The sequence below is a fragment of the Emys orbicularis genome, chromosome 9 (genome assembly GCF_028017835.1).
Source record: "Emys orbicularis isolate rEmyOrb1 chromosome 9, rEmyOrb1.hap1, whole genome shotgun sequence".
Classification (NCBI taxonomy): domain Eukaryota; kingdom Metazoa; phylum Chordata; order Testudines; family Emydidae; genus Emys; species Emys orbicularis.
Genome location: NC_088691.1, coordinates 92,330,057 through 92,357,516, shown reverse-complemented (window position 1 = coordinate 92,357,516; position 27,460 = coordinate 92,330,057). Strand labels below are relative to the sequence as shown.

Sequence of the window (27,460 nt, the reverse complement as noted above, 5' to 3'; positions counted from 1 at the left end):
AGCAACATACTGGACTTGATTCATAGCTATTTCTCCAGTTTTGGGCTGCTGTAACTCCACTGGCAGGATACAGACTAATACCTATAAGGATGTAAAGGACAAAGTACTCAGTTAAAAATAACCATGGTTAATATCAGAAAGAATTAAAACATTTATTGGGCATAAATATATTACATATACACTACAGATACAGTTAAGTCTTACATACATAGCGTAGTATCTGCAAAATCTATACATTAAAATAGATATGGCAGTTTTAATACAATGCATATGAAATAGTCTAAAATTTACAATACAAGAAAACATGATTATTTTTCTCTTAAAGTTGAAAAGCTTGGAATGTATGTTCCCGTAGTGAGGTAAAAACATTTTTTTTTTTTTCAATTTAAAGAATTGTGCAAGGATAATGGTCATACACATTCAGTTAGGGCACTTTTCAATTGTGACACTGAATACTGAACTACTGTAGCCAACAAAACAGGATTAGAAAACTACATTTCAAGTTCATAAAGAAAAAGGCAGATAATATAAAAATGTTTCTTTCCATTTTTAATATATTTTAAATACTTATTTTTTCCTTTTTTAATTTTAATTTATTTTTACAATTTCTTGGAGCGCACAGGGTTTTTGGGTTTGGTTCACATGACTGATATTTATTGGGCCAGGGAAAGGATATAAAGACGTACAGGGAACTACAAAGCATCAGTAAATTGTTGTAATCATTGATAATGGAAGTAGAAACGGGAATGGTTTAAAATCTGTAACACTTTATGGTTACATTAAAATGGATTATAATGGTATTACTAGGATTATAATGAATTATAATGGCAGTATATACAAAGTAAATACTGATGTCAAATTAACGTAATATGGGCCTGATCCAACTTGCATAGAAGACTTTTTCCATTAACTTCAATAGGAGTTGGATTGGGCTCTTTGATTAGTGTGATTATAATGGATACCAAATGAATCAGAAAGGCTTAAAGTGTTACAGATTTTTGTTCTCCACACCTTTGCTCACTGCTTTTAAAACTGCTCCATACTTTCAAACTTGCAGAAGAGAACAAATTATCTAAAGCAAGTTTTATTTATTACAGTATTTTTAAAAAAACACACCAGGGTTAGATTTTGTAGCAGCACTGCGAAAACAGTATTCCAAAAATTCAAAAAGGGAATCTATTCAAATCTGTGGGTTTTCAAACTACAGATGATTTTTCACCGTTTTAAAAAATATATCTCCCCCCCCATTGAAGACAGCTGTGTATGCTTTGCTCACAAAATAGATGCAAGATCACAAAGTTTCATATCACAAATAAATTTAAATAAAATGTAAATAAATTTGACAAGCCATGACTTTGGCAAAAACAAAAACTTATATTTAGCTCAATGCCATCCGTTTGCAAGGCTAAATTAAACTAATTATAGTCAATAACAAAATACAGAACATTTGTAATATTTGCTACATCTAGAGAGGCACATGGAATAATTCATTAATCTTAGCACTTTCTTTCAAGAGATGATTATGTTTTTTGGATACATGTAAACGTTTCAATCACTGATAACCTTTTTGTTTTTTGGCATTTAATGCACTAGATGCTCCCATCTTTAAAAACACATGAAAATGTAAGAAGGTTAATAATACTAGGAATGCTGCCAGGTAAAAAGTTGACCTAAAGTACAACAGTATAAAACGGACAAAACGTAACATGCTACAAGGGGGAAAAAAAATTAGTACATAAGTACACTTCTTTATTTTTTTTTTTTTTTTTTTACAATAAATAAAAGATTGCACTGTAATTGGCATTTAAAGTACTGGATGCAGTATATTGTATAAATAAACCTAAAACAAAAATAATGTTGGCTTCCCCATTACTTTGGTTAAGGGAATATTATGCTAATATAGGACACTGCATCTTAGACAACGTAGAGAGAGCACAAAACAGCTATGACAAAAGCAAAACCAAGTAGCAAAAATATACAAAAACAAGAGGAAGGGATACATTGTGTATCTGTTGCACCCTTTTGGAATTGATTTGCACCTCCAGCTTGTTACTGTCCCTGAGGTACTCACACGTTGTTGACTTCAATATAAATAATCCAATGATTCGGGAGTTAAAAATCTAGTATTTTGATGGATTAACACACGTATGTGTGGGCCACTGCTGTAAGAAGAGAAATGATACATTCGGATAACTACTCTGGCTTTTGCAACGTATCAAATATTTTGATTGACTCTGTGATAAGAATAATGTAGGCATCAATTGAAGGTACTTAAATTAACTGACCTCATTTTTGATACCCCCCAAGACAGGTCTATAAAATGGATCTTCCTCCAAATGTGACTGATTGACTATAAAATTGTTTACATTGAGTGTAAATCTTACATAATCAGTAGAGGCAGTAAGCTGTCACCAGCTCTAATCTTATAAATCAGGCTGAACAAAATAGAATATAATAAATCTATTGATTAAAAGTAGTTATATATACACACAAAACAACAAACAAAGGTAAAGCAGCTTTCCAACAGCTGAACATGGGAATAACTAACTATTGCACAATGCCCTCTTACTTAAAGTTACTGCTACGAATCAAAATGCTTAAAAAAAAAATCTATAATGCTTCATAATTTATATGCAGTTTGATTATCTGATTTCTTATACAGGCAGTTCATAGTGTTGTAACCATAGAAATAACAGATAATTAAAAAAGTTTTAGATGGCAGTACATTGTTTTGATTTAAATGCACTAAGCAGTTAAAATAATTGAGTGTACATTTTATCTTGAAAAAAACTGGGACAAATGTATTGTAGTGAATAAATCATAGGTAACATTGGTAATACTGGTCGGTGAAAGACTGGTACTGTTGACTAACACTGCATTCTAGACTTATTACTATACACACTTGTGATTAATGTTTACAGATACAGAAGAGACAAAATAAGTGACTGAGGATTATAATTTACTAAATTGTAACATATATGAAAGACTATAAGGACTTCAGTGGGGGAAAAAAAAATCAAAACCAAACCAACGAAACAAAAAACAAAGGCAAATTGATTGCAATTCCGAAACTTTGAAGGAAAAAAATCTTGCTTTTGGTATCTGGGTTGCTTATTTCTCCAGTTTGACCTCTTCCTAGTTTTGAATTTCAAAAAGGTGCACCAAAACACGGATTTATCTTTTTCCTAGCTAGAACTGTAAAAATAAGAGAAGTATATAAAATGTATGGTAGAACAAAAAGATTTCAAGGAATATCTGAATAAATGTGTGGATTATAATGCGTAGCATTAGTTAAATTTATACCTCAAACTTTCACTGGATTCTCTACTTCATAAAGAAGTATTGTAATATAAAGGCAAATAAAATTGACAAAGTTGCAAAGCCAATAACAATGAGGGCTGCAAACTGTTCATCAGTAGGCATCATGCTCTTTATCTTAGGATCATCTATGCGTCCCAATTCCCCTGTAAGCATGATCTCCCTTCGTTGGAGCATAAAGGCAACAGATGGGCTGAAAGGTCCACTAAGTTCCTGTGAGGTATCCAAGCATCGGCGACATACGCAGACACGAAATCGGTAGTCTGTGTTGGTCTGAAGGCCTGAGATTTGGAATGTTGTCTCATCTCCCTTGTATACCTGCAAAACAAATTAAAATTCACAATCAAATTTAAAAATCAATGGACAGTCATGTGCCAAAGATTTTTTTTCTTATCAACACCATTCATAAATAGCATTATGCTATCCTTGACAGAACATCATTTGTGAGAGATTTAGATTTTAAATACTCAATTTACTACTTCATAATCTAAATAGTGGTATAGGCATTTTATGAAACCAACTGCCTGATCCTGCATTACATACATAGCTACAAGTTCCAATGAAGTGCTGGAGAGTTTTGGTTCTGCAAGGATTTGGCATCAGACCTTTAAAGCAAACCATTAAATCTGAGTCCTTTCAGGAAACATCCAAACTAATTTTAGGGAAAGATCTTAGTATGTCACAAGCAGTCAAAGAAGCCAGAACGTGGAGCAGAGAGGATTGTATAATAGATGGTCAAATATGGCAATTCTCCATATTCAGTACTTGTGAACATACAGTGAACACACAGAGAAAGACAAAAACAAAGGCAGGAAAGACTTCAAGCAATTAGTCCATCTCAGGAGGCAAAACTTTCTGAACATTTTGGTGGTTCAGTAAATAATATAAACAACATTAAAGTTATGCTTTATCAGCATAACAATATAAATACAGACTTGGGGCCAAATTCTGCCATATGATGCATTCCACTCACAGGTCTGAGGGCAATATTTGGCCAACAAATGGAGAAAACCTGCAAAATCATGTTATTGGAAGGCAATTTTAGAATAATCCGAAACTAGTTACAAGTTTTGTTTCGATGCAACTTATTTTTCAATTGCTTTCTTCATATTTCCCTTAAGAACTATGGCCTATAATTTTACAATTTTACAGTAGTAGCAGTAGTCCATAAATGGCCCTAGCCTTTTATATATATATAAAAAGGATAAGATGTTTATTAGAACAGCATACACAAAGTTTTGGGAGTTTATGGATTGTTCAAAGCTAACAGTTACTTTTTGACAGAGAGATTCATTTCCTCTTTAATGATAGTCACCAAACACTAGCATATGTGAGCAAAATACATTGTTTTTTACAGATGACAGGTGAAATCACTCTTCCAAGATTACCTACAGTATGAGTCATGGTCAGAAATAAAATCTGACAATCTCCAAAAAAGAAACAAAGGGCCAGAAAGAAAACTGTTTCTTGAAATATGTATGACATCCTAAGAGTGGGAAAACAAAGTATACAAAGCATGTGGATTACTATAGTTGATATACTATACTTGGAAGTTCAGAAAGATCCCACACGAAAGCAAAAGTAAGCAGTCATGGGATAAGATGGAAGGTCCTCTCATGGATGAGTAACAGGTTAAAAGATAGTAAACAAAGGGTAGGAATAAATGTTCAGTTTTCACAATGGAAAGAGATAACTAGCAGGTACCAGGACCTCGGCTGTTCAACATATTCATTAATGTTCTGGAAAAGGGGATAAACAATGAGGTAGATGATACTAAATTACTCAAAATAGTTAAATCCAAAGCTGACTGATAAAGAGTTTCTCACAAAAACTGGTTTGCTCAGCAACAAAATGGCAGATGAAATTCAACGTTGATAAGTGCAAAGTAATGCACACTGGAAAATATAATCCCAACTATACATATAAAATGATGGTCTAAATTAGGTGTTACCACTCACGAAAGAGATCTTGGAGTCATTGTGGAGAGTTCTTTGCAAACATCTGCTCAGCATGCAGTGGCAGTCAAAAAAGCTAACAGAATGTTAGGAACCAGTAGGAAAGGGATAGATAATAAGACAGAAAATATCATAATGCCACTAAATAAATCCATGGTGCCTTTATGACTGTGTGCAGTTCTGGTTGCCCCATCTCAAAAAAGATATATTAGAACTGGAAAGAGTACAGATAAGGGCAACAAAAAATGATTAAGGTATGGAACAGCTTCTATCTGAGGAGAGATTAAAAAAGATTTGGACTGGTCATCTTAGAAAAGACACGACTAAGGGGAGATATGATAGAATGATATGAATGGTGTGGAGAAAAAGTGTTACTTATTCCCTCACATAATACAAGACCAGAGGTCACCCAATGAAATTAATAGGGGTTAAAACAAACATAAGGAAGTATTTTTTCATACAACACACAGTCAACCTATGGAACTCATTGCCAGGGGATGTTGCAAATACCGAAAGTATAACTGGGTTAAAAAAAGAATTAAATATGTTCACAGAGGATAGGTCCATCAATAGCCATTAACCAAGATGCTCCAGGGATGCAACCCCATGCTCCAGGTGTCTCTAAACCTCCCACTGCCAGAAGCTGGGATTGGACAACATGGGGTGGCTGTTTTGTTCATTCCTTCTGAAGCATCTGGCGCTAGCCACTGTAGGAAGATAGATGCTGGGCTAGATGGATCATTGGTCTTACACAGTACGGCCATTCTTATGTAAAGTTCCTCTTGGTTGCATTTTATCCAATGTTTAATGTATCCAAAACTTAACCTATTAATGGTAATAACATTTAGAGAATTTATGATTCAGTGAGTATGAATCAGAGTAAGTGGGAGAAAATATGAATCTGAATAAATAACTGGGAGTGCATGTTGAGATTTAAGTGGAAAAAGTGAAATGGAGTTAATGTTAATCCTGCAAACACATAACCATTTACAACAATTTATGTAGCAAAGGATTCTTAAGGTTGGTATTTTATTGAACACTGAAACGCAAAACAATGTGTTGCATGCCACAAAAGCCTCCTCTGCAAAAACTAGACTGCCTCCATCTCTTCAGGGGTTGAAGATCTTCTCTTGCATTTTGCTGTTTAATCAGTTTTTAATTTTCCCACAGCAGGAATGGAAGACTGAAGAGAGGCTCCATTCACTTGAATGGGAGAGTTCTGGTTTATAAATGGGAAACAAAAGAGAAATTAAAACTGAGCTGACAGAAAATTTCTTATATGTAGATCTAGAAAACGAAATACAACATTGCACATTCAAATAAAAGGAATAGCTCAAATGAATAGCAACTGAACACCCAGATAACTCTGTGCCTTCTTTTCTGTTAAGCTGGGTGCCTTTATAAAGCTTAAATTGAAATAGACATTCAAGCCCTCAATAATGGACCAATCATCATGTTCTCCCATGCATTTTACACCTCAGCCAGGAAATCAGTATTTCATTACTTGTGAAGGCCTGGGTTAAGACGTGCGATGGATTTTTAATGTCTCTAAGCCAGCTACAATCACTCCATATACACTATTGATGAGGTTCATTTTGAAGAGCAATACTACTTGGCTCCAAAAGATAAATAAAAAATAAAACATGTAAACTAAGACTCATATTCTCCCCCTATTTCATGTGTTCAACATTCATGGAGAGTTTGGCATCAAAGCAATAGGTAGAATATAATCCTTAACACACGTAAAACTGTCTTAAATTCTAGCACTATATAACATATTTTCTTACCATAAATCTCCATGATTCACCACATCTGTCTTCTCTTGTCATACTGGTGATCTTTCCTTGTCTTCCCACGCCCAAAAAAGAACTTAGCCATTAGGGCCAATGTGCTATGCAACAGAAGATGCCAACACGTGCAAACGTAACTGTCTGTAGAAATAACCTGATGACTGAAATTCCTATATGCAAGTGCATGTCACTCTTTTTAGGTGTCTTCCCTTCTTATATTAACTAGTCATTGCTACCATATGGTCAGATAACCATCCTGTTACTAATGGCAGGTGGTCCAAAGTAACTGCCTGCTTACCTCTCCATGCCATATGATTTGGGTAGTTAGTGCTTCAACCTACACACAAATACAAGCTGTCAAACAAAGAAAAAGAAATAGAAATCTGAAGAGGAAACGTAGCTTAAATGAGTAGTTGAAGGAGGTTAACTTGCTTAGGAAATCCCACCCTTAGAATGTATCTATCCATTTATCGATCTTAGATACACCTCTACTCCGATATAACGCGACCCGACATAACATGAATTCGGATATAACGTGGTAAAGCAGCGCTCCGGGGGGGGGGGGGGGAGGGGGAGGGGGAGAGGGGGACTGTGTACTCCGGCTGATCAAAGCAAGTTCGATATAATGCAGTTTCACCTATAATGCGGTAAGATTTTTTGGCTCCCGAGGACAGCATTATATCGGGGTAGAGGTGTACTTACATCCCTTGTCCCCCTTAACGTAGTATCTGAGCAACTCACAATTTTTAATATACTGATACTTACTAAACCTCTTTGAATAATGTATGCCATCAGGACTGCCATTTTATTTATTTCCATTTTAAGAAACATAAACAATGCCCCTCCCAGGTCTCTAGCCGCCCTTGCCATAAATTAACTCTCTTGCTGTCACAACAAGCACTCCTAAAACAAAATGAAAACCTAGAAAAACCCAAATAAAGAAATCTACTTAAATAGGAAGCTTACATTTAAATAATGTTAGGGCGGGGATATGTACAAACAATCCTCATATTGTTCAAAAAGTTAGTTGGGTAAATTGATGATGTTACCTATTTTCCTGTAAGGATGTTACAACCTAAGGTAACTGGGACGCTAAATACAGTTAAATCACACCTAGAGAAAGATTTAGATCTTCATTACGGGGTAATAAATATAGATGACCAAGAAAGTTCAATTAAGCTGACTAAATGATGTTCAGACCAGAGACTCAGAAGTGAGACAAGAGTGATTTTAAAGAAGGATTAAAAACAGTTTGAAACTCAGCGCTGACCAAGAGTGATGAAGACAAATAGCTACAACTCTCTTTCATTAGAGACAGCAGGTCAGTCCTCAGCTCATGTAAACTGGCATGGATCCAATGATTTCAATGGTAGGTGAGTTCAATGAAGCTATGCTGATTGGCATCTGCTGAGGATCTGGCCCAGTAAGGACAATAACAGGGGGAAATGGCAACTTTGGTCGTTGAACAAGAAAAGGAAATAGGCAGCTTGTTAAAGAAGTTTAGTTAAAATCTAACGGAACCAGCAATTATAAATTGTGGTGTATAATGCAAATGCTAATAAGCAAGTTTACCAGCTTAACGATCAACATCTTAGAGCATGTGGGAAAAAGGAAAATAAAAACTGCACTAAAATAAATTTAAGAAATGTTTTGGTTAATATTTCTCTCTCTCTCATACTCTTCTAAGGCTTTGTCTTCACTACCCGCCGATCCGGCGGGTAGCAATCGGTTTATTGGGGATCGACTTACCGCGTCTAGTGAAGACGCGGTAAAATCGATCCCTGATCGCTCTGCCGTCGACTCCGGAAATCCACCTCGGCAAGAGGCGGCAGCGGAGTCGGCGGCAGCGGTCGACTTTCCCGCGTCCTCACCGCCAGGTAAGCTGACCTAAAATACGCAACTTCAGCTACGGTATTCACGTAGCTGAAGTTGCGTATCTTAGGTCGGACCCCCGCTGCAGTGTAGACCTAGCCTAAGAGAGGAAGGAAGCCCCCTAACTGAGGTTCAGTTCCTTGCTCTGCCACACGCTTCCTGTGCGACCTCACACAAATCACTCTTTGTGCTTCCATTCCCTATCTGTAAAATGGGGCTACTAGCACTGCTCTACCTCACTGGGGGTGTTGTGAGGATAAATATATTAAACATTGTGAAGCACTACGGTTATGGGGGCCATGTAAGCACCTAAGACTTACTGTAGACCCTTCATATGTGGTTGTACAGCACCTAGCACAATGAAACTCCAATCTTCGGGATCCTAGGTACCACCACAATATACGTATTTAATAATAATAATAAATAATAATAAAAATCTGAGTAGGTACTCATATGGTCCTCATCACTGTAGCATCTTCTGGGTCCTGTGTTGATTCTAGCTATACATGAGCTGCCTATCAAAACATGCATGCTCTGTATCCTCTCTCAGCAATGGGTAGGCAATTATTATTGTGTACACCATTCACACATGGCTGCAGCAGCTGCTTCATTCACACCTGGCTGCAGCGGCAACCCTTGAGTCATTACACAGTCAAATATCCCACTGATGTCAATGGAAGTTCATCTTCATTACAGCTCCAGGACCGGGCAGGGTCAATACAGGGTTTCACTGCTCTAAATCAGGGGTTCTCAAACTTCATTGCACCATGACCCCCTTCTGACAACAAAAATTACCACACGACCCCAGGAGGAGGGACTGAAACCTGACCCCCACTGCCCTGGGCTGGAGGGCCAAAGCTGAAGCCCAAAGGCTTCAGCCCCAGGCAGGGGGCCTGTAACCTGAGCCTGCTACCAGGGCTGAAGCCAACGGGCTTTGGCTTCAGCCCTAGGTGGTAGGGCTCGGGCTTCAGCTTTGGCCCTAGGCCCCAGCAACTGGCGACCCCATTAAAACAGGGTCCCAACCCACAGTTTGAGACTTGCTGCTCTAAGCAGAGAAGAAATCATTTTGTTTGACAGTTCTCTGGGCTGGGGCATCTCTCTCTGGAACAGGCTAAATGGATCTCTGAATTGAAGTTTATTTTATATAGAAGCAGAGGCGGATTAAGGTTTCTTGGGCCCTGGGCTGGAGCAAGTGGGGAGCCCCCCACCCTTTCCGACTGTGCTTTTACCCCTATTCTGCCCTTTCTGCCTGTGGCCCTGCCCATGGCCCCACCCCATTCTGCTCCTTCTCCTGCCCCGTTCCACACACGGTCAGCCCCATTCTTCCCCCCCCCCCCACTGTGGCCCCGCAATGTTCACTGGCTCTCTCCCCCCGCCCACAGTGGTACCTGTGCTGCCGCTGGTGGTAGGGACAGGACTGCTCTGGTGTTGCTGCAATTGCCTCCCTGCTGGGGCTGCTGCTGCCCAGGGAACGCCACATGCTGGGCTCCTGCTTCCCCCTGCCCATTCCCGTATCCCTTTCTCTTCCCCGTCCTCTCCCCTTCTCCTCACCAACCCCTTGCCCTGCCCCCGCCCCACGGTTGTAGAGGAAAAAGGTGGGCACTAGGACCCAGGAAGCAGAAGGCAGGGGAAAAACTGCTCAGTCTGCTCCCCACTAGCTGAAACATGCCAGGGGGAGGGGCCTTCGCAGAAATAGGGGGGAGTGGTGCGTGACACCCCTCCCCTCATCCCTCACCCCCAGCCTCACCTTTGTTTGGGAGGGAAATGCCCTCCCTGCACCCTCCCAAACTACACCTATATGCCTGGGGCTGCAGCTAGGGTCGGGCGCTGGAGCTTTTCCCGCCACCCGGCGCTCCTGCCGACGAGCAGGGTCGGGGTGCAGGGGTGCCCATTTTTACGGGGCCACTGGGCATGGGCCCTGTCGGCCCAGTGGCAAATCCGCCACTGTATAGAAGCAGGAGTTGCTGTTTGGCAGCTTGGGAACATAACACAAGTGTGCTGAGCTCTTCTGCTGGACCCCTCTCTGAAGCTAGCACCACAGCAAGTTGTTGTTATTATTTGTATTACAGTAGCACCTAGAAGCCCTAGTCATGGTGCAGGACCCCACTGTGCTAGGTGCTGTACAAACATGGAACAAAAAATCCCTGCCCCATGAGACTTATAATCTATGTACATCATACACATCCTGCTGGACCCTTCCGTGACATTTGATACTACTGATCAGCAGCAATCAGACTGAACTCAAAGGGTTTTGTGGGCAACTGTTTCCCCACCTCGATAGCCCCTACCAGGAAAGTTCAATCCTGGCCATATAATAAAATGAGTCCCCCTGTTCTCCTATGAAGGAACAGGTTGTTAAGGTCTGGGCACTAATGCTGCCAAATTGAAATGCGCCTGATATAAGTGTATGAGAAGCACAACATGGCCTTAGTGAGAATGAGGCTTATTGTGAATACTAGGCGTGATTCTCATTATTACTAAAGCCACTTTATACTGACAGAGAGATGTGAATGATACCCAATATTTCCAATACTTTAATGTCTCCTTCCAAGCCAGTGCAATGCCCTTACTGTGGAATCTCCCACTGAAATGAACAGTTTTGAAGGACCTATCAAGTAATGTATTAAAATAAGAAAAAAATATTTTATGCTGCTCATCAAGTTATTTTCTTTTGTGTATATGTCTGTTTTTTTCTTTCTTGTTAATATTTAATTACTCTGATCCTCCGCGAGGAAAACAGAAATACAGAATGCTATCCTGGTGATTGGAAAGCAGGCTAAGTCATCACATTAGCTAGTTAGGTTCTCTCCTTAGCTTTCTTATTTCCACCAGCAGAGGGACTGAATCACTCCAGATGGCATCTTCACATCCGTCTCCTGTTGGGAATGCTTCCAGATTTTTGAAGACGCTTGGAGGTTTTGGGTTTTTTTCATACGTAGATTTGCCCCAGGGAGTAATCTCTATGCATGAGGCAAACCTGCGAAGAAGTAGGGGAGCCCTCCACTTTATCTTCCTGCACAGCTGAACTACTCCTGAGCCCAGTTTCCTGTGCATTGCATGTTTTATACTTGTAGTGAACATTTACCCATATCAATGCACTGGAAATGAAGGGGAGCGTAATGAATATGTCGATCGCAAATGATTCTGATTAGAACAACAACATTTGCCTGCAATTTACTAGCTGTGCCACTTGTAACAATTTAAATATTTTACTTTTATTTACAGTATATTTAATTAACTTAGATGCCATTATATAAAAGACTTTCGACAGCACTGAAAAGAGAGCTTTAGGCAGGGTAATTGTATTTAGGTGGTAGCACGCAAAGGTGCATTTGAGAGAATATACTGTGTATTTTCTATTCTTATTAAAATAATACAGAGTGAGTGGTGGAGTGGCACAGAACTGTCAATCTTCCCAAACTCTCACCAACACTTTTTATGCTTAAACTTTTTCTTTAGAAGAGAGATGAAAAACAATTTAATACTCTTAAAACGTTAATTTTTTAATCAAACACCAAATTCACTTCAAATAGTTCTATACAGGCTTTTATGTATATATAAAAGATACACACACACACACACAGTCTCTCTGCACTTAATATTTAGATCCTGATTCTGGCTACTTTAAAGACAGTCTCTCAGATGCCATAATGATGGCATGGTATGAGAACACAGAAAAATAGGAAAGACTCCCATTGGGAACACTAAGCCAGTCAAGAGTATTTTAGTGTTAAAATACAATATAGGCAGATAACATATACGTATACACAATACATACACCATGCACAGAGAATCTTATTAACATTGCAAAATCAAGCATCCGGAAGTTAGGAAATACCACTATTAAGGGTGGCCATTTAACCTTAATTTGGCCCTTTTATTCATATGCATGATACACGCTATTTTTTCCTACATGACCCCTGCCTGCCTCATTTAGCGCACAATGGATGGTGCTCACTGAATGGAGGAAGGTAGTATAGTGGATTAGGGAGTTATCTGTAGGATCTCTGAGCCTGTGAGAAATGCTAATGTGAGATACCAGGGCAGTGCACAGGCAACACTACAGAATGTTGAGGGGTTTTAGCATGCTGCCAAAAGCAAGCTGTAGCTTGCCAACTATTGATGAGAAATGGCAATGGTCAGATCTGAACAGAGTTTCATGAGGCCAGAAAATAGTACCGTTATCAGATAGTACCTTGGTTCTTGAAAACTGTAAGAATTTTTTATAATGGAAATTCTAAAGGTAACCGTAACATTGGGGTTGTTGCTACTCCCCCACAATTATGACAAGTATATTTAATTAGCAAAAAATTGCTCAGAAGAGGAGAATCTGATTTAGAATCCTTATATAGAAAACATTCCTGTAAGAAAGGCTTAATTTCTTCTAAAAGAACTGAAAGACTTCTCTTTATGAAACTAGGTTTAGGATTATTATTATTTTATTCAGTCTCTTAATCAGTCTCAGTGACTCCACTGCAGAGATAGTCTTAACAGTTTTGTAGAGAACCTTGTCTCCTAACAAACCATTTCACAGATAACTGAGAATAGTCAGGTGGCAAGTTGTACTGTAAAAATGTCTAATAAAAATAAATTATTTTTCTGTCTCATTACACAAAGCTATGGGGAAGGAAGAAAACACTCGGAGTGAGCTGTATTGATGGTAAGACTCTAGTGAATATTGTGCCGTTACATTTTCTGTTGACGTGCAAAGTAATCCAGGGTCAATTAAGTGTATTCACTTGCTATTTGAAATGAAGAAAGAAAAATGCATTTCTGTTAATTAAAATTTTATGTAAATTAAATGTACCCTGAATACAAATTAGATATTCACATTTTTATCTAAATAAATATGAAACCTAGATGTAACAACAGAAATTAGAGATTGGTAAAATCAATTGGGTTCTCTCAACCATTCACCTACCAGTGCAGGACTGTTCCATCCAGTACGTCTTTAATGCAGTTTTAAAAAATCAAAGTGATAGGACTTCTTACTTCCTTTGAGAGACTATTACACAGTCTAATGAATCTATAACCATATATTTTCTCTCTCTCAAAATATATTGTAGGGTTACAAATAAGAATATTACAACAAAACCTCATTATCCCCTTAACTTGAGAGGCTCAGATGAGGCAATTTTTGCTTTGGTAGCAAACAAATCAGGGAAAATAAGTTACTAGGTATATCACCCCCAATTCTATAAACATGCACTACTATTTCCCAATAGAAAAGATGGCTTCTGGTACGATGGATAAGTTAGACCTAAAATCTTGTGAGAAATCTCATAAGGCAAGACACCACTGTAAATGATAAAGACACATACTTGTGTTTACAAACTGAATTGACAAACATGCAGAAACTCAATGAGATGCTTCGTTAAATTACAGTTATGGTTAGACAAGAGTATGTGAGAATGTCACCTCCTTATTCAACATATATTTCGATCATGTCTATTTATTTTACTAACAGAACTCAAACCCAACTATTAGAGAAATATCTATTAAATCTATATCTAAATTATCATAGATTATAGAAACTGGGTGCCTAAAGATAGGCTCCAAAGCCCATTATTAGGCACCTAAATTAGTGGTCTGATTTTCAGAAGTGCTGAACATCCAGCAGCTATTCAAAAGAGTCAGCTGCTCAATAATTTTGAGCAAACTAAATAAGGATTAAGAGCCTAACTTTAGGCTACTAATTTTGAAAACCTTGGCCCAAGTTTTTATTACCGCTAGCACTACAGAGTCAATGAAGCTCTTCTGTTTTGCACACTATCAACACAATTGTCAGCTGAATTCTAACTGCAGAAGCTCTATCACAGGTGAAAACGCAAGATGCAGAAAGAACACATTTTGACCGCTGACTCTCAGGTTGAGTTTGCAGCAGGTTCACTTTTTGACTCATAAACAAAGCAAATTTGATAGGAAAAGTCACAGCGAGAGAATAAAGACAGAGCCCTGTGGTGTCATTTACAGACAGTCACTTTTCAGAGTATGACTATCCTTTAAATATAATGAAAAGGAACATTCCATTATCATCTTGAAATGGAAAAAGTAAATGTTTCTTTTTTATAGCATGGTTTTCAGGCACCAAGAGGAGACATAATAAATTAAATCTTTGGATAAAATTCTAACTGGAGAAGTATATAAATAAGTAGTGCCCATGGACCTGCCAGGGAGGGGAGGACAGATAAATTGGTTGGTCACATAGGTCCTTATCATATCCTCTACCTCTCTGGGCAAAGAGGACAAGAACATAGAATACCCAGGAGTGCTGGACTGAAGGAGGAAGTGCTATTTCCATGGTAGCTTTCTCCCGCCCTTTAGACCTACTGTGAGTAGAAACTCAATTTCCTGTTCCATATGAAGGAGAAGCACATGCAGGAGACAGGAGGGCTCAGAGCCATTAGAAACTGGGGCTCCCAGATTAGTAAGCTGGTCATTTTTAGTAGTTTGAATGTAATTAACTAACACAACTCCAACAGGAAAGTTTATTTTATCCGATTTTAATGCATTCTTTCAATCTGACAGAGAGGAACGACTACTCGACACACAAGGCGCCTCAGGAGTAAAGCGAACATCTCCCCTTCCTGGGCATACATCCTGAAATGCCTATTCCTGGAGAGATCTTTCATTTAATATGCAGCAATAGATCACCATTAATGCTAATACTGTCTAAGTGGTAAAACTCACTTGGAGCTACAACTTGCCTAAGGGAATTACTCTCTCGTGCTAATATCTCCTACTGATATTTTGCTCCCCAGCCCATTTGTTACATAGATTCTTGATGCAACACACACTGGGTAGGAGTTGTGATACCCTTATTCACTGAGTACCTTATTCCACAAATGGTCCTAATGAAGTCAGTGGGATTATTCACAGAATAAGGAAATGCTGAGCATGAGTAAGGGAGGCAGAATCTGGTCCATGTTATTTCTAATTTGTACTCTTTGTCCCTATTAATTTGTGGCAAAACAGAGAGTAAGTTGAAACAGATGGCTCTATGCTCAGTATCCACACAAACTGTCCATGTTGTTTTGCTGTTTAATGAAAAATATCACCACTGAGGCAGTAGCTTGCATGTTGCATCCTCAACTGGCTTCCTGGTACTGAGGGGCCAAGATCTGTACCAAATGTATTTTCCAACTTTGGCACTTGATTCTGTGACCCTTAAGTACTCTGAGGGCAGGTCTACACTTAAAATGCTGCATTGTGCAGCTGCACCGATGCAGCTGCGCCACTTTAGTGCTTAAGTGAAGATGCTCCTGCACCGATGGGAGAACTTCGCCCATTGGTTTAGTTAAACTCCTCCCTGAGAGGTGGTAGCTATGTCGACGGGAGAAGCTCTGCAATTGCCGTAGCACTGCCTACACAGGGGATTAGGTCGGTATAACTGCATTGCTCAGGGTAGGGTTACCGTACGTCCGGTTTTTCCCGGACATGTCCGGCTTTTTGGTAATCAAACCCCCGTCCGGGGGGAATTTCCAAAAAGCCGAACATGTCTGGGAAAAATACTCCCAGCTTTGCCGGCATCCCTGGCTTACCTTAGAGCGGGCTCCAGCAGCGGCTGCTGCTCCCTGACTCCTCAGCTCTGTAAGAGCCGAGCTGCCCGAGCGCTACCGGCTTCGGGCAGCCCCCAGACCTCCAGACCCTGCGCCCCCGGCTGGGCACTTCCCCTCCCGGGCTCCGGGGGCGCAGGGTCCAGAGGCATGGGGGCTGCCCAAAGCCGGTAGCGCTCGGGCAGCTCGGCTCTTACAGAGCTGAGGAGTCAGGGAGCAGCAGCCGCCCCCAGAGCCCGGGAGGGGAAGTGCCCGGTGGAGGGCGCAGGGTCTGGAGTCATGGGGGCTGCCCGGCAAACCGTGAAGCCGGTAGCGCTCGGGCAGCTGTTTCACGTGGCTGGGAGGGAGGAGGGGGAATGCGGGGCACTCAGGGGAGGGGGCGGAGTTGGGGCGGGGACTTTGGGGAAGGGGCAGAGTTGGGGCGGGGCCAGGGGTGGGGAAGGGGCGGGGCCAGGGCCCCGTGGAGTGTCCTCTTTTTTTAATTTTTAAATATGGTAACCCTAGCTCAGGGGTGTGGAATTTTCACACCCCTGAGCGACGTAGTTATACTGATCTAGCTCTGTAGTGTAGACCTAATATAGGCATACAATGTGAGCATTCCAACTGAGTTCAAGGAGACTCCATGTGGAATAAGGTACCACACGGTGTAAGCAAAGGTGCCAGAAAGAGGCCCAGAATAGTCACGCGGTGAGGAACAGGGAAACTTACTTAATATCAACAATTTTCTTTGAACATACCAGAAAAGGATATTACCCGACTTGGGTGCTGCCGACAGCAAGGCTTTTTTTAAAAAAAACAACACCACCACCACCTTTTTTGAGTTTTAAATGATGCAAAACTAAGATGACAAAAAATACCTTTACTTGTAAAACCAATCAGGGCAGTTTAAAACTCCTAACTCAAAATGAACGCTGAATCCTGTATCATATAGAGCCCACCGCCAGCTTTATAACATGCATTTATATCATTGTTAGAGAAGCATGACAAATCGTAAACATTCCTCCCATTCATTATACAAGAAAAGTGATTCTCTTACAAATGCTATTGAGCACAATGCTTTCTACTGTGAGGACAGTCCCACTGAAGTTAATAGGTAGCAAGGTTGAAATCAAAGGGAGTTAGACACGTAAATAACATTGAGGATCTAAGTGTTTTGCAGATCAATCCTTTATGTTGGTAAGTTCTGTTCCAGAGAAAGGTGTTTCTGTGTAACTCACACACATACTCTTTTTCTCTACTTTCGTCACCACAAGTAAGTGCTTTAGCTTAAAGTTAAATGAGCAAAGATGTTCCAGTTACCAGCTAGCTACGCTCATCTGAAATAAATCAATTGGCAGCAATCAGAGAGATGCTGTCCCATGGACTTGTAACACGCTTTCCCAATTAAGAAGTTCAGCCCTAGTCTTAAATAGCTGCCCACATATTGCTGCAAATTGAGTCATCTCCTGACAATTGACAGTTACTGACTGATATATCACAGGGGAACAGTTTTTGCTTTAGTTGGTTGAACTGACTTCAATCTGTTTATTACTGTTAAAAAATCTGTTTTTATAATGTGTATGTCTGTTTTGAAGGAAATCTTAAAAGTGGATTTCTACTATAACTTTATCTATTATATGAAACCTGAATATTACTGTAATTTATGACCTTCACCTGTAGGATTTTTCTTTAAAGGTGAACAAATAGGAGCCACAATCAAGGATCAGGACCCCACTGTGGGCTCTGCAGACTAGCGTGTCACTTTTCCCTGTGGAAGGGGAAAGGTGTAGTTAGGCTGCACCTGGAACAGAGTTTTACTTCTCCGTTGCTCAAAGGGGAAAGTAAGCTACTCCAGGCCTTTCCCAGGCACAGATTAATTCCACTTCTGCACTAGTTTAGCTGCACTGGCCAGTATGTTGGGGGCGGGCGGGGAGGGAGGCAGGCTTTGGCCACTCCTTTCCTGCCTGTGCATGAGGGGAAGTAGCAGCCTGTCTAAACGGGTAACAACAAAAACATTCCCTTTGCCAGAGATATTAAAATAACTACACAGAGTCTGGGAGGGAAAATGAGAATCTTTGCTATCTGCCCCAGCCACACGTAATTCAGTTTTATGAACCATGCAGACTCACGGCCTTGACTACGAGGTTTCTAGGGATATCTACCACAGATGCAACTCCAACGCCACTATCAATGGTGAGAAACAGTGTGTGGACTGCCCGCTGGCATTTTTATGACTGTATCGTCTACTGAGGCCAAAATAGCTTAGTGCCTAAACAATTCTGAAATTTTAACCCAAGTGCTAAGAGAGCTGGAACCTTAATGATGTTCCTTTCCTTTGTGAGTCACCAACTGTATTTCAAGACCTGTTTCTCTAAACAAGTAGCATGGAATAAATAAAATCCCCCAACAATTCACATAGACAATTCACAAAACAAACTCAAAAATTCTCTTTGAAATTTCTAAAGTGATATTTAATTGTGTACCCTGGAACACGGCTATGTATGGTAGCGGAGTATTTGATAGTCATCATTATGTCATTCATCAACTATTCTTCTCAGTAACAAGCACTTCCACGGGGAAAGACCTGTCGGCTTCTGTTGCATCTCCGCACTTGATCAGATCTCAGGTTTTTTCCCCCTTAAGTAACCAAATGCCATGGGCAGGGGTGGCTCTATGTTTTTTGCTGCCCCAAGCACGGCAGTCAGGCGGCCTTCGGCGGCACGCCTGTGGGCGGTCCGCTGGTCGCGCGGATTCGGCGGTGTTTCTGCGGGTGATCTGCCAGTCCCGCTCCTTCGGCGTACCCGCCGCCGAATTGCCGCCGAAGCCGCGGGACCAGCGGACCTCCCGCAGGCATGCCGCCGAAGGCTGCCTGACTGCCAACCTCACAGCGACCGGCACACTGCCCCCCACGGCTTGCCACGCCAGGCATGCATTTGCTGTGCTGGTGCCTGGAGCCGCCCCTGTCCATGGGTCAGAATCAGGCAGCACAAAGGGCCCAGAAAGCAGTCAGATCTCCCCATCTGGGGATTCCCCAGAATGGGAGAGTCCCAGCAGGCCTACAGGTAGCATAGCCAGTTCCTACACCAAACTCTTGCAGTCCCCAGCGTAGGAGGCATGTGTAGAGTGTGCTCTATTCTGCCAATCTCTACCTGGAAGAATGTCCCTTATGGGCCATAACCTGTTGGCATAAATTAGAGCCCTGAAACTGGTCTCATCTATGCTGGGGCTGGTATAAAATCAGGCCCAGAATCAGAAAACTGCAACGAGCTCCGTTGTGCTTTCACCCCCCACTCATCTGCATCCCATGGAATTTGGGCACAGTGAGAATCTGTGGCCATGTATTTGGAGCCCTGCAAAGTGTAGAGCTGGCTTCAATAACTATCTGTAACATAAAAAGAGTAAGATAAGCAGAAATAACTGTGGTTTGTTGCATTTATTACCCTATCAACGAGCTATACGTCCATTTAATAAAGGTTACTGATCTTCCTCCCGCCTCCTACATTATTCAAAGTTCTTGGAAAATGCATTGGGGACTGTACACAAACACCTGATCATTCAGATATATATCCTTTTTGTAGATGTAATTTGCAGCCTGCACTTCTATCAAATCTTTCATCTGTGTTTCTTCAAAGCTTTTCTTTATAGTATTCCTCTGGAATCAGATGCATTCACACATATCGGTTTATTGCACTTATCAGAGTGTATAAAACAGATTACTAAGGTAAATGGCACACAGCATTTGTCATGAGAATAAACTGTTTTGAACAGTGAGGGTTTTTTTCCTGAGTCATTAAGAGTGTGGATTCCACCCTCTTATTCACTGCTCTCAGCCACTTTCCATTACTGAATTCAAAGTCTGAAAATGTCAGTTTTGGAACCAGTGCCAGGAGCTTTTTCCAGTGTGTCAGTTGTGAGCAAAACAGCTAAACATTTCAGAGCATCAAGAGCTTTTGATTTTATGTTTGTTATATTTATGAGAAATGAAAACCTTAAACATAAGATCCTACCTGTTTATATTCAGATTCTCTTCCAACCACTACCTGCACCACATAACTGATAGGGTCTCCTTTCATGGGTGGGACCATTTCCCATGTGATTTCACAGGCATTTCCATCCAACTGTGTCACTCGAGGAGCTGTAATAAAATTTGTGCATATTAGACACTAATGTAAACAATGACATTGCAATAAATGATATATAGGCTTGGAATGATTAGAGTTTTATCACTAAATGTCGATTACACTGTACACACACAAACTGACGAAAAAATATTTCCATCAATCATAATCAAAATTTACAGATAAGCAAAGTAAGAAAAATGCTGCTTGAGGACTCATTAATTAGAGTTTGATTTAGGGATATTTACTTTGTATATTTGACATATGAGGTTGACAATTTGTGTTTTAACAGTTATAAAGCTTTAGCTTTTTGAATCTCAAGGTCTACTGTCATTAAATAATTATTGTCTGACCCTGCCATAATCTACTGTATCTGTGAAAATTTAAATAAATAAAAATAAAAAATGCTTAAAAGTAAACACTGATATTATCCAAAAAATTATACAAAAATAAAAATCCAATTCTGTCATGGCTAATTATATACCTTCTCTATACAAAAATCACAGAACACTTTAGAGAGAGAATTGCAGGACTTCACAAGTCTGTTAAGAGAAACTGGAATATGTTTATGTAACTAAAATATTAAAAATACCCCCATACACTAGCTCTTTTGTAAATTTTGGACTAGATCCAGTAATCAGGCAAAACTCCCATTTACTTCAAAAGTAGTTTTGCTGGAGTAAGGTGCAAGATGGGGCCTTTAGTCTGAATCAAAGTAAAATCAGAATTGGTTTCTGACCCTTAAGGTCAACACAAGATCTAAATGAGACAAAATATCTCATTCCGCCGTCCTCCCCCCAAAACATATGCACACACACAATAAACTACAGAAGTGCAGTATGTGAGTGTAGCAAAAGCCTTGGAATTTAATAATTCAACTGTAATGGTATCCAGTGCATTTTTCAAGTAGAAAGCAATGAGATGACTAGTGATTGCAAGATGACTTTCCATGGAATTCTGTAACACCAGTGAGCTACATCTGTACTACGGGAGCCATCTCTAAGAACATAAGAATGGCCATTCTGGGTCAGACCAATGGTCCATCTAGCCCAGTATCCTATCTTACAATAGTGGCCAATGCCAGCTACTTCAAAAAGAATGAAAAGAACAGGGCAATTATCGAGTAAGCCATCCCTTATCGTCCAGTCCCAGATTCTGGGATCTCTGTAGCATGGTCCATTTGTGAGGGCATTGGGATGTGGGCAGCAGATACTTGTTGTTGGAGCTTGGTTACTACTACCTCATCAATTATTTTGCTTAGGAAGGCAAGGTTGGAGATAGACTGAGAGTAGGGGGAAGATAAATTTGAAAGATTTTCTGCAATAGAAAATTCTGTAGTCAATCAGAGTTTTGCGACTGACTTCTGTAGAGCCAGGATTGCACCTCAGGAGTTGTTTTCTTTGGGGGTGGGGGTGGGGGGTTGGATTCAACCTAGAACCAAAATCATATGAATAGGTTCAAATACAGGGATTCATATATAAACCCTGCCCTGATCCTGGAAGTTTCAGGGATTAGATTTGAAGTTTTGGTTCAGCGCATATGCTAGAATCTAGGAAAGCATGATTTATCAGCAGCTGAAACGCTGTCTTCCTCACAAAATGATCTCTTATCAACTAAAAGCCATCAGATATCACGCTGTGCCCACCAGCAACTGCAAGCTGGCAGGTCAACAGATCACAGAGCTTTGAATGATGGCAATATGTTCACATGTACACCTGAGCATCTGTCCTCTGCTGATTTCAAAACAACTGCAGCAGCATCCAGATTATAACAACCTTGCTGTTTGTCGGACAGAGGGAGCACACGGCTGAAAAGTGAAACCGTGAGGCTGGAGAGAACGACGCGTGCTGCAATACACTTCAGGAAGCCATTAGCACATGCACATGCAAGAACATGTGCGCATTAAAAGTAATACATTTCCCAGCCCTGTGAAAATACAGTAATATGAGAAGCCATCAAAGAAACTGGTGCTGCTACTGCTGCTGTATAAATTACATCAACCCTAAACTAATCCATTATCACTCAAAAGGGCTTGTGCATTATATTCAGATCCAAATATAAATATAAATTTGCTTCTCATACCAACACCTGCCTACTTGGAGAGATGGAGAATGGAAACGTTCATCTGAGCTAGTACACCTCTCGCCCTCACACACTCTTTTAGGTTTTTGTCTGCCAATTGCAGAACAAAACATGGCATCATATATATTTCTTTGTCAAAATCAGGAAAACAATGTATCCCCTTTCTTAAATGAGTCTGGACATTGGAGGGAATCAAAAATGGCCTGTTTTGTTGCCTGACTCGACAGGACTCATTTCTTTTCCATTCAGTATCACTTTCCTGTTGCAGTGTCTGCGGCTACAGTGTTTGCCGTATTGTGGGGTCTACCACTGCCAGTATCCTGACATTTAATTATGTTCCTGACACTCCCACCCCACCCCAATATTTGTGGAATATCATGGCTACTTCACATTCAGTTCAGAATGTGAACCGTGCCCAAACTAGGACTGAATACTTAGGCAGAAAGGTACTCTTCCATTTAGATGAAAAATGGAGTTCTGATCCAATTATATTTTGGATATGGGATAGCAGAATGGACAAGGAGTGCTCTCCAGTGAACAAATATAATTTACATCTTAACTTTCTGTCACACAAGTACAGCTTCAAAACAAAACACTAGTAGATTCCAAAAACAATGGGGAAATCCCTGTAAAGATATTACATACCCCCAGGTTATCAGTAAAGATCCAAGCTGTTTGGAGATGCAGTACTAAAGCATTACGTTGCTCCTGTTGGAATTCCCTGTAGGTGTATAGTAGTTTGTTTTCATGTTCACTAATTTAATATGGGTGGTTGCAGTATCTTCCCTCTAAATTCCCTTATGATGGTGCCACATCATCACTAAAGAAATTTACTTCAAATATATTGGAGCAGATTGACTACACATGGTAAAGAGCAAAGCAGCATATTCACATGGTTATGATGTAGCCATGGTGGCACGCAGAATGGACTTCCCTCTTGAACAGTCCCTTGCAAGTCATCTTCCTTTGGTAAGAAACAATATGGGAGGACTTAGGATTCTTAAATCCCTCACAATTGCATCTTCCAATCTCATTCGTGGCTGGCCTTGCACTCTCTTTCCGTTGACCTCACCCCTATAAAATTTCTGAAAAAGAATACCTCGTTCTGCATGTTGGATGTGTCTCAACCACTGCAGTCATCTTGTTCTCATATAATGCAAGATTGCAACTTGCCAGGAATGTGTGTCTCCTCATTTGTGAAAAAATCAAACCAATGGATATTAAAAAACACACCGTAACTTGAGACACGGGAAACTGATTAGTTTCCTCGCCTCAGCTCTTTTTAACGGCCAAGTTTCTGCTCCATATAACAGGGTTGTAATCACTACTGTGCTGCACATTCATATCATAGTTGTCACAGACATCCTGCCATCCAAATAGAGGCCTTTTAAGATGCTGAAATGCCACTGACACAAGACAGATCCGATATGTGACTTCTTTGGTTATAGAATCTCCTGCTGTCAACCAACTACCCAGATAGATAAAACTATTCACTCATTCAATGTCATTGACATCTACATGCAGCATTTGGCATAACATTAGTTTTACAGGAGGCATGCATAGCTTTGGTTTTATCACCACTGAGCTTAAGTCCCATCAATTCTGAAGTTTTTCACAGCTTTTCCAGCATTAACAGTAGTTGGTCAGTAATCTCTCCAAGTAAGAAAACATCACCTGCATACTCAAGATCCTAGAAAGATGAATCTTCAAATTTCACACCTCTTAACTTTTGCCTCAGTCAGCTTCGTCAATGGTCTATTAGAACATTAAATAATGTAGGTAAGAAAACACAGTCCTGGTGTAACCCTGATTCTACTAAAAGTAGTATGTAATACAACCACAGACCCTCACACAGCTAAATGTACAGTGGTACAGTTCCTCCACTAGGCACTCCATACTGGCATAGCAGTACCCATCGTGCTGACTGATGCACTGAGTCTAAAGCAGCTGCAAAGTCTATGAACACGATGTTAACTTTCTTCTGTCGCTCTAGTCATTCTTCAATAACATTTCCCAGAGCATATATACACGGTAGATCTACCAGTGTGGAAACCACACTGGTTGCTTCTCATTTTTGGGTTGAAACAATATTTCAGTTGGTTCAGAAGTATGATCGTAAACACCTCCCCTGGGAGTGACAGCAGCATTATTCCACTATAATTTGAGCAAGCTAATCGCTCTTTTTTTTTTTTTAAATGGGTGATTCAGCCTCTTTTCCAATCTTCTGGAATATGAACAGTTTCCCAAACTTTTAAGACAGCTCTGTGTAGCCAGTGAACTAAATCCGGGTCTCCACTATTTAGCAGTTCTGATGAAATAAAGACCAAGTGCTTCATCATTTTGTAACTATTTGATGGCAAGCATTACTTTCTCTAATGTCACCAGCCTTTTTCTGACGGGTTCATTTTGGGATTAAGTTGTAGTAGGAATTGCATCATGGTGGGAATCTATTAATTAATTCACAAAAATACTCATGCCAATGCTTAAGCTGTGCGTCAATATCCTGGCAGTATTTTCCATTTTTGTCCTTAAATAGTGGAAGCCATGAGAATGGACATTCAATTAGGACCTTCAAGCTCTCAAATACAGTCTCTAGCTTCAACACGTGGAAGAAAAGGACATAAAGTGCTGGCAGTTTCATATATGTTTTATCTGTTTCAGCAGTTTCATCTGCCACTCACAACGGAACCAAGCTTCAGGATTCATCTAAATCTTCTACTAGAGGAAGAGTCATCAGACCATATGATGATGGCTCTTCCATAAACCAGAGATGGGGAAAGATCCTGATATAAAGATGGTATATCCACTTCTGCAGCAATGTCAGTAACTGAGGATGAGATTGTAGAACGTTCGATCATTCAGAGCCCCATCAGAAGAGTGACTTTCCTGGCTGAAGAATTGGAAATTGAATGCTGACATACGTGAAGTGCAGTAGACATGGCGGAGTTTGAACACCGAGAGCATAGCTATGACTCATAGAGGTCAGACCTTTTGATTGTTGAATGCCTATGCTACATCTGATGAGCACACTTGTGTTGCTCTAGTTTTGTTCCTGAGGGTGTAATCTGCACTACTGGCTTCGCAGGTTTTTTCTCTATGCCTGATAATGGCCATTTTCAGTTTGAAGGTAGGACATCTAGTAGTTATTAATGCACATGCTCCACAGGATGCAAGGTATGATGCTGAAAAAGATGCTTTTTATGCCATGTTAGATGACACTGTATCTAGTACATCACCCCACCTTCATATTGTCATCTTAGTAGATATGAAAGTGAGAATTGGCTATGATGGAACTGAATCTGAACTGGCACTGGAACCACACGACCAACCAGAATACAGATCAGATAATGGTGTGGGTCTTCTACTATTTAATGGATACTTGGTTTCAGCACAAGAATTGCCATAAGTATACATTTTGGAATCCATTGGGCAACAATGCAACCTTGTATTCCCATTCTAGTTTGGAAACGCTTGACTAAGTTCATGTAGGATGTACATGTATTTAGGTGTGCTGATCTTGCTCCGGAATTTGATTGACTCCTAATAGCAACAATGATGTTCCATTTAATAGAGTTCCAGAGACAGGTATCTACTGCATTGAAACACTTCAGCGTTGATAAGCGTTATTATGAAGCAATTGCTAATAATTACATGGTAGAAATTTCCAATAAATATTCTATATTGGATGACCAGCTGTCTACCGCAGAGGAAGAGTGAACTTTATTTTGAGTTTCGATCACAGAGATTGCTGGAAAACAACTAATGAGAATGAAAGAGCAACACCGCAAGACAGATGATACCATCAAATTATGGGAGAGGAAAAAAGGTGTACTGTAGAATGGATACACTGGACGGTCAAAGTCGAATCAGCAAAGAGGAGGAAATGGGCAACAGAGAAAAAGAAATGTCTTGAATAAGCCATCAAGACAGCCTGTAGGAATTATCGTAAACAGGGTAAAACCCACTAAAATGGTCAGTCTGTGGTCTGAATTCAACTCAGTTCATCTAATGTAAAATTATATGTGGCTCCTGTATCTTCTTGGTAATGCAACTTCCTTGAAACGTGCTGAAAAGTGTGATCATTTTATATAGCACAAAAGGGCTTTAATTATCGAATTTAGTTTGAATACACTCTGCTTATTTCCTATGGAAAACAAACTTAAATGAGGCTATGCAGATGGGGATAATCTCCCTTCTTGTGCACATAAAATGTCAATGCGAGTTTTATACATTAAAGGAAAACTAAACTCTGGAGTGTTAAATGCATTTTCACAGTTGAACAACATGTAATGTCATTAGTTTTCAAGCCCCATACGCATACCTACATATACATCCTATCAGTTATGCCCCTCATTAAAATATTTCACGGTAATGGTCCCACATCCTGTAACTTTTGTTAGTAACAGTATTTTTGACCATCTCTGTAGAGTAATTAATCTAGTAAGGTTTATATTGGATTTTCTTTGGTGAGAATTGAGTTTCCTATCATAAGTTATTAGAAAGTTATTTAACTAGTCAACAACCATGCCTTCCCTCTCCCTCCCCTCCTCCCGCCCCTACAGAGCATGCATCAGATCCCATGGTTAATCCATACCTTTGATGGCAGGTGGGACAGATTTGGTTGTGCAGAAGGTACATATTTCTGAGAACGGCCCTTCCCCAGCATCATTTACTGCCTGTATTCTAAATGTGTAGCAAGTAGATTCTGTCAGCCTTTGTACCTTGTAGGTGTGACTTGGTCCCCTGTAAATCGGAATAAACCTAGAAACCAGCAAATAGAGAACGAAATT

At 40.1% G+C, this 27,460-nt stretch overlaps 1 protein-coding gene across 1 annotated transcript in view; it reads right to left on the bottom strand.

The window, feature by feature from the left end:
* Window positions 1-3,324: 3,324 nt before the first annotated feature.
* FNDC3B (fibronectin type III domain containing 3B) overlaps window positions 3,325-27,460 on the bottom strand; it is a 388,134-nt gene continuing 363,998 nt past the window's right edge. The window contains exons 24-26 of the mRNA XM_065410392.1: window positions 27,265-27,431; window positions 20,478-20,605; window positions 3,325-3,636 (exon numbers count right to left, since the gene is read on the bottom strand). Of these exons, the coding sequence (XP_065266464.1) occupies window positions 3,325-3,636; window positions 20,478-20,605; window positions 27,265-27,431 (607 nt within the window). The remainder of the gene's footprint in view (window positions 3,637-20,477; window positions 20,606-27,264; window positions 27,432-27,460) is intronic.